Source organism: Callospermophilus lateralis, chromosome 11, assembly GCF_048772815.1.
Source record: "Callospermophilus lateralis isolate mCalLat2 chromosome 11, mCalLat2.hap1, whole genome shotgun sequence".
Classification (NCBI taxonomy): domain Eukaryota; kingdom Metazoa; phylum Chordata; class Mammalia; order Rodentia; family Sciuridae; genus Callospermophilus; species Callospermophilus lateralis.
In genome coordinates this window covers 22974984-22985361 of record NC_135315.1, presented here as the reverse complement: position 1 = coordinate 22985361, position 10378 = coordinate 22974984, and the positions used below count along the sequence as shown (strand labels likewise).

Below are 10378 nucleotides of genomic sequence, written 5' to 3'. Positions count from 1 at the left end.
TTCCCAAGAAATAATGTTCTTTGCCAATCTCTACTTCTATTTCCCTATTTTCCTCCACACTTCTGTATCTCTAGCATCTTGTTTTTTCTTTCTTTTCCTCCTCTTCTTTCTTCTGTGCTTCTCATAATCTCATATTAATAACGATTCTCTTTTCCCTCTCTCCATTTTCTTGGGGGCTTCCCCACTCACCCTATGTCTCTGTCATGTCCCTTCTTTCTGTCTCTCTGTTAACCCTAACTATGTTCCCCTTCTGGCGCCTTTCTCCTCATCCCTCAGCTTGTCTCTGCCCTTCCTTCTCTATCTTCACAGTCCTCCCTTCCAGACATAGTATTTAGGGTTCGTACCATCCACTGAAGGAGATAATGGAAAACTGTCTCCGTTGCAAATTCTTTCTTAATCCGACGGAAAAAATGCATCATAAAACGAATCGCCTTTTCGTTTTTGTGATACAAAAGCCTCGGTCTGCTTTTCTGCAATCTAGTTTGAGCATAGCGGTGGGAAGGCAATGATGAGACGTGCGAGAGAAATTATTCCGTCCTTTACAACAAATTTTTCAATCCTCTGATTAGTCGCAGAAACAAACGTTGCCTCTTCATTTCAATACAAAATTTGGCTTTTAGGAGGGTGTGTTAAAAAGAGAAAAAGAATCCCATCAGGGAAAAAGAATGCGTCCCTGGGTGGGCTCGAACCACCAACCTTTCGGTTAACAGCCGAACGCGCTAACCGATTGCGCCACAGAGACTGCGATAACTGTTAAGGTAGCAGAGAGCCGAGTCAATGGGAAGGAGCCTGGATTGGCGCAGGAACCGTAACATGAGCTCTGAAATCCAGAGAAGGAGAACAGTTCCTGGGAGAAAAGAAAAGGTCCTGTCTGTGAGGAAGGGCGATAGGGCTTGGTAGGGGAAGACGAAGAACGTGGTCGCTTCTCCTCGATTGCTAGAGGTCTGTCTGCTAGAGATCGGCACTGACCAATCTTGAGTTGTACTTACATGTGGAGAGGTCCGAACTGTCCCTTTTTAGGGTGACCTGAGACTTAGGCTACACTGACGACCCGTCGGAGAGGTCCCAAAAAGACCCACCTCTGCTCTCCAAAACTCCCTTTGAAGCTGAACCCCTGTAGCCGCAGAATACCCGCGACGTGCTCCCCTCCCTCTCGCATTTTTACAACTAGGACTTAATGGGAGCCTTCCATACGCCACGCACTGTTCAAAGACAGAGAATATAGGAAGCTCGCAAAGTGCCCAGGTACAAGTAGCTTTTCTGGGATTTCTGGGACACAGAAATAAAGTGAGGACAAGTAATTTATACAGCGTGCTCCACGAAAGCCCTGCAGCTCGGGGCGCAGCTCTCCAGCACTGCTTTCCCAGCCCACGTGCGTGTCAACCCCGCCCCTTCTCTAGTCCCTAAGGCTAATTGGGGTCCGCCGATATCCCAGCATGCACCCCGACGCAGGGCTCTTCCGTACTCACAGTGACTTTTCACTTTCCGCTTTCCCCGCCCCGGTTTTGGCCTCTCAACCAAACATGTGAAGATGATTGACGGATGGAACAGTCAATAGAAATCCCAAGTTGCCAGGAGGACTTGGTCTATCAACCAATGGAAAGGAAACAGCAAGAGTGTTGGCGTAGAGAAAGCCAGGACCGGTTTACTGGAATTGCAGCGGCGATCGGGGGTCCTAGTATACCGCAATCATGGTGAGAAAGGGGGGTGAGGAAAAAGGACACGGGGTAAGAATTGAGAAGCCGGGAGGGGTAAGGTCAGGCTTAGGAGCGGAGAGGGTATCTCCGGGTTGATGGAAGGAAGCAGGTTCAGTTCGAAGGAAGCGGACCCGGCGGAGAGGAACTAGGGGTTGAGTGAGGCTTTTAGCTGTCTCACAGGGCCCATCTAAAGAGCTGGAGTTCTGGGCGTCCAGGAGCCTCCAGTCTGGAGGACAGGGAGCACAGGAGCATTCAGATCGGGGGCTGGACTGGGGGCTATGGCGACCTTTGACTGCTCGCGCTGAGGTCCTCCACTTTTTTCCCCAGTCTATTATGTCCTATAATGGAGGGGCCGTCATGGCCATGAAGGGGAAGAACTGTGTGGCCATCGCTGCAGACAGGCGCTTCGGGATCCAAGCGCAGATGGTGACCACGGACTTCCAGAAGATCTTTCCTATGGGTGACCGGCTATACATTGGCCTGGCAGGGCTCGCCACAGATGTCCAGACTGTGTAAGTGTCAGGGGTCTCTACCTACACCAAGACTTTTCTTGAACCAACCTGGATGTTGGTCGTCTGCCAAACACCATCAGTGAGTCTGAGGCTTTGCCGATACCACAGCGGTACAAATGTCCTGAACAACCTAGACCAGCATTTACTCTGGCGGGCTCTGGAAGGCACCTTACTGTGCAAGGACTCATTTAGTCTCAGATATTACCAGGTTGCTGTTCCACTTTGCAGATGAACAATCCGAGAATCTCAGAGAGTGTCTTGTCCAATATGCAAGTTAATGGGTATCAGCCAGGATCCCGGTGCAGGTCTCTTTGTGTGGGGGGTGGGGTGGGGGGCAATAGGGGGTTGAAGCTAGGAGCTTTACTACTGAGCTACATTCCAAGCCCTTTTTATTTATTTATTTTTGAGACAGGGTCTTACTTAGTTGTTGAGGCTGGCCTGGTACTTGCAAACCCCCTGCCTCAGCCTACTGAGTCTGGGATTTATAGGTGTGCACCACCTCCCAGCCCAGTGCAGGTCTCTTTAAGGCCAGAGTGGTGTCTGCCCAGTTCCTAAAGAACTTCATGTCTAGTTGGCAAACAAAGCAGGTATACAGAGATAGTCAACCCATGATGGGTTGGTGCATATTTCCTCACCTGTAAGTTAGCTAGTTGACAGTGGTTATTTGTATGAAAAGGGAGAGTTTGGAAGAGAAGCCAAGTCAATTTTGTGATGGTCCAAGTGTGAAGATTATGGTCCTAAGAAGGTGGTGTAAAAAAACAATGGAAGGATCTGGGGCTTTGCCTTTTTTGTTACTGGGAATGGAACCCAGAGGTGCTTTTCCACTGAGCCATATCCCCAGTCCTTTTTATTTTTTATTTTGAGACATGGTCTCAATAAGTTGCTGAAGCTGGTCTTGACCTTTCAATCCTTCTGCTTCAGCCTCCTGAGTTGCTGAGATTTCAGGTGAGTGCCATGACACCTGTTACACCACCATATTTTGGTATGGGGGGAGGGGGTTTCTTTTTTTTCTTTTTTTTTTTAAATATTTTATTTTTTAGTTTTCGGCAAACACAACATCTTTGTTTGTACGTGGTGCTGAGGATCGAACCCGGGCCGCACGCATGCCAGGCGAGCGCGCTACCACATCCCCAGCCCCGAGGGGGGGCGGTTCCTGGAACCAGTCCCTAATGGATATCAAGGGACAGCTGTACTAAAATCTAAATTAGTATCCGGCACGTAAGCAACACCATTAAGATCCAAAAATTATTCTTATTTTGAGCATGTTAACTAAAATATAGGAGCTGGGAAGACTAATTTTGGGGAAAAGATGATGACTTTGAGTTTGACATCAATTTTAAGGAGAAGGCAAGCCATTCAGGAATATCTTGCAAGCAATTAGGGTTTTAAAGTTACCAGCTCAGTGCAGGAGAGGCCCTGGTGATGTGTTAAATCCATGGGAGAAGATTCTGGAGAGATGAAGCATGTGGAGGGGAAAAGAATAGGCTGCAGTTGAGAACTGAATCTTATTTTAGCAGTGGCGGGGGAAGAGATGTCAGAGAAGAAAAGAGGAAAAGCACTGGGAAAGTATTCCGTGCGGGAATATGAGGTCACAAGTGGCAGGAGCTGCAGGAAACTGGTGGCCTAAGGAGCAGCAGCTCTGGACTTCGGTCCTAAAAGGCTGAAAGACTTGTTCATGGATAGGGTGGACGTTTGTCAGAAAATATTCTCTCTCATTTCCCTTAAAGCCCCCTATGTCTCAAGAACACAGAATTTCACCTGAGCTCTAACCCAGCTCACCCTTTTCTCCTGCTGGAGTCAGAGAACCACAGCTCAGGTTCCTGTCAGCGTGCAGGCTCTCAGCAGCCTTGCTCTCTCCTCACGCTGCTTCCTTTTCTTTGGGAGATTTTCTCACTGACTTTGCTTGTTTGTGGGCAACAGTTACTTCACTAGGCCTCAGTTTCCTCACCTGTAAGATGGAACTAAAGTTGTCTCTAAGTCTTTGTTGGAAGCATTGCTGTGCCTCCAACTCATTACAGAAACCAGGCATGGCATTGGTGGACTCTGAAATGGCCCTAGGGGAAGTGTGGCCTTCTTTCTTGTATATCTTCCTGTCCATCAGCACAAAGCTGTTGCTTCTGAGTACATTTAAGACTTTGCAGCATGGGCTGGGGATGTGGCTCAAGTGGTAGTGCGCTTGCCTGGCTTGCGTGCAGCCTGGGTTCAATCCTCAGCACCACATACAAAGATGTTGTGTCCGCTGAAAACTGAAAAATAAATATTGAAATTAAAAAAAAAAAAAGACTTTGCAGCATCCCTTGGTCAGGAAAGAGGTTGTATGTCTCCTTGAGTTCCTCCTGACTACCACAGGGTAGACTTAAGGGGACATCCAGCAATGGCTCACTCACTTTTTTCTCCTCCCACTGTAGTGCGCAACGCCTCAAGTTCCGGCTGAACCTGTATGAGTTGAAGGAAGGTCGGCAGATTAAGCCTTATACCCTCATGAGCATGGTGGCTAACCTCTTATATGAGAAAAGGTGAGTGGAAGTACAGCCCTTGATTGGCCGAGTAGGCATGTTGAATGGAGGATCAGGCAGTCCTCCTTGTCCTCCCATTCTCATTATTAGTATTAGTTTTTGTGAGGAAAACTCATTACAGAAACCAGGTGTGGTGATCACACCTATAATTCTAGTGACTCAGGAGGCTGAAGCAGGGGGATCCCATGTTTGAGGTCAGTCTCAACAACTCTAAGGCTGGGGATGTGGCTCAGTGGGATCCAAAATACAAAAACAAAAATAAAACCCTAAAACTAAGTTGTTTTTGTTTCTGTTGTTGTTTTTTGTTTATTTTATTTCAGTGTTAGGGATTGAACCCTGGGCCTCATGCATGCTAGGCAAGTGCTCTTCCACTGAGCTATATATATCTTCAGTCTTTCTTTTTTATTTTGAGCAAGATCTTGCCAAATAGCTGAGGCTGGCCTTGAACTTCCAGTCCTCTTGCCTCAGCCTCCCATGTAGCTGGAATTACAGACATGTACCAGCACATCCAGCAACAGAAAAACTTTTAGATTGATTTATATTGGGAAGGGGGCAAGTCTTATAAAATTATAAAAATTCAGCTATGCACAACAAATTGATTATGCTCAGAGTTCGAGATCTAGAAAAAATTTCCAATAAGCTGCCATTTCCTTTTGCAGGCAGTGAGAAATAACCCAGCTCACCTGCCTTGCCAGATGGCTCAGAACAATACTGTGTTCAGTCTGAATGACTTGTACTTGATTTGTTTTATTTTTTTCAATAAACAGCCTCAAATTCTTTTTCTAAAGGCATAGAGGTATTAATGTTTAGAGAACTGAATAATGATAGAACTTTGGGTTAGGATAGGGAAGAAGGCTCAATTCCCGAAGAAGGGAAGAGGAAGTGAGGGCCAGGGTAAGATGGAGTGAAGGGAAGTGTCAGAGAAAAGAAGATGAAGCCAGGCACTGTGGCCATCCCAGCACCTTGGGAGGCTGGAATAGGAGCATCACGAGTTGATGGTGGTGATGATGAGGTCTTTAAGCACTGCCAGCTACTAGGAGAGGCTTAGGCAGAGCTGACCACAGGGAGAAGATCTTCCCAAGCAGGTCCTGAGTTTTCCTCCTAGGGCTGGACCAGAGCAGAGCCTTGTCTGTCTGAATAGGCCTGCACATGAAAGTGAGTACTCTTGAGCCCTGGTTTCTCTCTCTTGTCCTGGTCCTACAGGTTTGGCCCCTACTACACAGAGCCAGTTATCGCTGGGTTGGACCCGAAGACCTTTAAGCCCTTCATTTGCTCTCTAGACCTCATTGGCTGCCCCATGGTGACTGACGACTTTGTAGTTAGTGGCACCTGCGCTGAACAAATGTATGGGATGTGCGAGTCCCTCTGGGAGCCCAATATGGTGAGTTGGTGGCAGAGAGGGGAGCTGGGCTCTGGGGTAGCTACCCGAGGCCATCAGGAACAAAATGTGGTTGTGTGGCAAGTCGTGGGCAGAACGGAGTGCGGAGGGTAGACTACAGCTATTGCTCCTTGGGAGGGTTTCCAGGAGCATCATCCCCTGGGGCCAGCAGACTCTGGAGGAGAGCACCCCTGTTAGGAGGCCCAGGTCAGCTGTTTACCACAGCCTCGAGTTGGATTTACTGGGTTCTCATTTCCATTATCAAACGAATATTTAACACAGTGCAGCATTAATGGCAGCTGACAGAATGGGTTTGGACCCAGGCTGTCTGGGTTGGAAACCTGGGTCCATCTACCATTTAGCTATTGTTTTATTTTGTTTTTAATGTATTTTTAGTTGTTGATGGACCTTTATTTTTATTTACTGTTTATGTGCGGTGCTAAGAATTGAACCCAGTGCCTCACACATGCTAGACAAATGTGCGACCCTGAGCTACACTCCCAGCCCCTGGTTATTGTTCTTGATTCTGTTATTTTACCCTGTCACCTCAGCTGGGAAAGAGGGTACTGACAGAGACTGACTTAGGTGTGGTTTTAGGAAAGCTCATGAAGAGAGCTCAGGATACTGCCTCTTGGGAGGGGTAGCTATTGTCATTGCGTGCCAGCCCTCTAGGCTTGGACCTGGATACAGTGTGACTTGAGGGGCTTACTGTCACCTTCCAAAGCTTGAAAGACACCCAGATACCTGTTAAAATGCAGTGTGCTGGGAAGAGGAGGAAGGAAAGGACCTGGTGGCAGGAGGACGGGCCTGGGCAAGGTACAGGCAGAGCTTGATGTGTTCCGGTGTGTTCTGTGACTAGAGCTCAGGGTGGCCATGGGGGCGGAATGTGGGTTGAGATGGGGTGGGAGGAGGAGATTGGAATGAGACTTCCAAGGGCCTCAAACCACACAAAGGAATTTAAAACACTTTCCCCCCACTGTAAGGAACTGGATGTGACAGGTTATTGTCATCTACAGGAGGCACTGAGGTCCTGAGCAAAGACGGTGGCAGTGGGGGCAGAAGGGCAGCCAGTCCGGGGGACTTCTTCTGGGAAGGAAGCAGGGGAGGAGGCAGATACTGACGAGGCTGAGTCTCCCCCTAGCTTAGCCAGGCTGAGTGTGGGAGGAGGAGCTGGTTGGACAGGTTGAATTCTGAGGTGCCTATGGGACATCCAGGGGAAGAGTTCATCCAGCAGCTGAGAAAGCACATCAGAGCCAAGTGGAGACTGTTTTCCGCATTTTATAGAAGAGGAGTTAAGGTTCAGTGAAGGGATGTGTTACTTGCTCAGGTCACGCTGCTGGCTCCTGGAGGAAATTCAGAATGTGACATCTTTACATAGTGCTGCTCCCTGCCAAGGAAGGAGTTGAGGCTTCCCACATCCAGGGAATAGCCTCACTTCAAGCATGGCAGAAGCCAGAATTGGGACCTTGAGGCTAGAAGAAAAGAAAGTAAAGGAGCCAAACTAAGTCAGGAGTCTGAAAGGGCTCTGCTCTGTCGCAGGATCCAGAACACCTGTTTGAAACCATCTCCCAAGCCATGCTGAACGCTGTGGACCGGGACGCAGTGTCAGGCATGGGAGTCATTGTCCACATCATGTGAGTACATGTTGGGAGAAGTCTGGACACTTTGCAGATACCTGTCTCTCTGCTGCCCCATGAGCACTCCATCTTCCCAGCCAGCTGGGCAGGCATGAGGAGAAAAAAGCCTGGGCTTGTGGCAGGCACAGAGCAGAAGTTAGTGCTTCCATGCCACCTCCCCTGGCCTCTGCCAGGTGAGGCTCCATGACCCTGAGCTGCCTCCTCTGCTCATATTCTTCCCTAATGGTAACCCTAAGATCTCAGAGAGCTATGTGGGCAGGAGCCACAGCAAAGCTACTGCAAATTGAACATCTGGGCAGCTCCCCATTCTTTCTCCTGACCCCTACAAGTCCAGAGCCCAGAACCATGTGATGTGCTGAGCTCTGGGGAACCATTTTCCAGCTCTCTAACTGCCACACACACACCCCTCTTTGGGACTGTGACCAGAACCTAATTGTCTAAAGTAGAAAGTGTGCTTCCAGCTGCTTTCTGCAGTCCAGTCAGCATTCAGACCCTTTTCCTCTTGGGGTAGCCTGCTAGCTTCTTGCGAGTACAGAATTTACCACCCTAAGGTTCTCTTGCGTTCACTAGGATGAGATCAAGAAGATCTCTAGGCCTGAGAGACCCTTTTTTTCCCCCCCTCTATAGTGTGGAGTAAATCCAGGGCCTTGCACATGCTAGACAAGTGCCCTACCCCAGCTCCTTTTTAAAAATTCATTTTGAGATAGGGCCTCTCTAAGTTGCTGAGGGTGGCTCCAAACCTGAGATCCTCCTGATTCAGCCTCCCAGGTAGCTGGGATTATAGTGTGCGCTGCTGCACCCAGCTCTGGAGTGCCTTTTGTTCTTTGGAGGGCATCTCAGTCCACCATTTTCTGGGAGAAGCTCCCCTAGGTGATTCTCCTGTGGAGTCTTCCCAGTTCCCCTCTCATCCTCCTGCTTCTCACCACAGGCTGACACCAGCTGAGGCTTGCTGGACAGTTCCTGGGGGCAGTAGGTGGCCCTCAGCTCTCCTTGCCCAGAGCCCAGTGTTCAGGCTGGGGCAGGAGGTGTAGCTACCAGTTAGGTGGGTATACATGTTTTCTTGTCATTTTCTCCCTCTACAGTGAGAAGGACAAGATCACCACCAGGACACTGAAGGCCCGAATGGACTGACCCTGTTCACAGAATCCAGTTTTTCTCTTTCTTTCCCTTTTTTAAAAAAATAAAATAGCCTTTCTTTCATTACTGCTTGTCTTTGGTGCTTCCCCACTCTCTGTCCCCAACTAGGCAGGTAAAAGAGCTACTAAGGTTTAGCTTGGTCCTCAGATTTTTCTTTCTTTTTCTTAGGGATGGGTGTGGTGGGGTGGAACCCAGTTCCTTGCACATATCTAAGCAGGTGCTCCCTACTGAGCTCAGACTGGGCTCAGGTTTTCCTTTTGATATGTGTGCTGCTCCACTGATCCATCAGGGAGAATAATCTACAAGTCACTGTGGAATGCTTGCTCTGGGCTTGGCCTTGAATAAATTGCTTTCACCTTCTAGAATTTAATCATCATAATGAGCCAGAGCAGTTGCGATTAGTTGTTTAGAGATAAAGGGCAGATAGAGAACTTGTCCAAGGCTACTTTATTTATTTATATTTTTTAAGGTACTGAGGATGGAACCCAGGGTGCTCTACACATTGCCAAGTACTCTTATTTTTTGAGACATGGTCTCATTAAGTTGCTGAGGCCAGCCTCCAACTGTGATCCTCAATCTTTTATAAAAAATGTTTAAGATAGAAATTCAGCCAAGTACCCACAAGAGGTTTTTTGGTTTTGTTTCTTTCTTTATTTTTTTAGTTTTCGGTGGACACAACATCTTTGTTTGTATGTGGTGCTGAGGATCAAACCCGGGCTGCACGAACGCCAGGAGAGCGCGCTACCGCTTGAGCCACATCCCCAGCCCTTTTTTTAAAATTTATTTTTTAGTTGTAGTTGGACACAACACCTTTATTTCACTTGTTTATTTTTGTATGTGGTGCTGAGGATCGAACCCAGGGTCTCACATGTGCAAGGCAAGCACTCTACCACTGAGCCACAACTCCAGCCCCCACAAGAGGTTTTCTACATCAGTTTTAGAATCAACCTGGGGAGCTCACAAAACACACTGGATCTCATCCCTTGAGGTGCTGACTTAATTGACTTTTTAGGGTCAATTATCTGTCTTCTAAGATACCCTGAGCCCAGCTTACAAGCTGTAGTAGATGCCTTAGAAAACAAAGGGACATTTGTTTAGCACAGTGGATCCCAAACAGCCACCCAGAATGCCTCCCACAGGCACTGCGGCACACATCGCTGGCAGCAGCTTTGAAGGCTGCATTCTGAAGGTGCTGTGGAGAGGCACGTGGAGCCATGACCACTGCCAGCCAGTGATGTCGTTGGGAGTGACATGGGCAAGTCGGTACTCACCATCCGCTTCACTCAGTACTTTGATCCAACCCGCTTCACTCAGTACTGTGATCCAACCCTCGAGGACTCCTACATGCCAGGTAGGACAGGTAACAGCGACCCTGCTAGAGATTTTAGACACAGCTGGACAAGGAGAGTGGAGCCAAGGGAAAACAGTATACAAGGGCTCTTGAGGGCTTCCTGCAGGTCTTTTCAGTCATAGATAGAGGCAGGGGGGTTTTGTCTTGTTT

The 10378-nt window shown here is 48.3% G+C and overlaps 1 protein-coding gene and 1 non-coding gene across 2 annotated transcripts; one reads left to right on the top strand and one right to left on the bottom strand.

The window, feature by feature from the left end:
- Window positions 1–668: 668 nt before the first annotated feature.
- Window positions 669–742, bottom strand: Trnan-guu (transfer RNA asparagine (anticodon GUU)). The gene has a single exon. It is a non-coding gene; the product is annotated as a tRNA-Asn (tRNA).
- Window positions 743–1585: 843 nt separating this feature from the next.
- On the top strand, window positions 1586–8940 carry Psmb3 (proteasome 20S subunit beta 3). The gene is made up of 6 exons (XM_076870769.2): window positions 1586–1694; window positions 2025–2209; window positions 4618–4725; window positions 5929–6106; window positions 7643–7737; window positions 8823–8940. The coding sequence occupies exons 1-6, from the start codon at window positions 1692–1694 to the stop codon at window positions 8869–8871; spliced, it is 618 nt and encodes a 205-aa protein (XP_076726884.1). The 5' UTR covers window positions 1586–1691; the 3' UTR covers window positions 8872–8940.
- Window positions 8941–10378: the final 1438 nt, after the last annotated feature.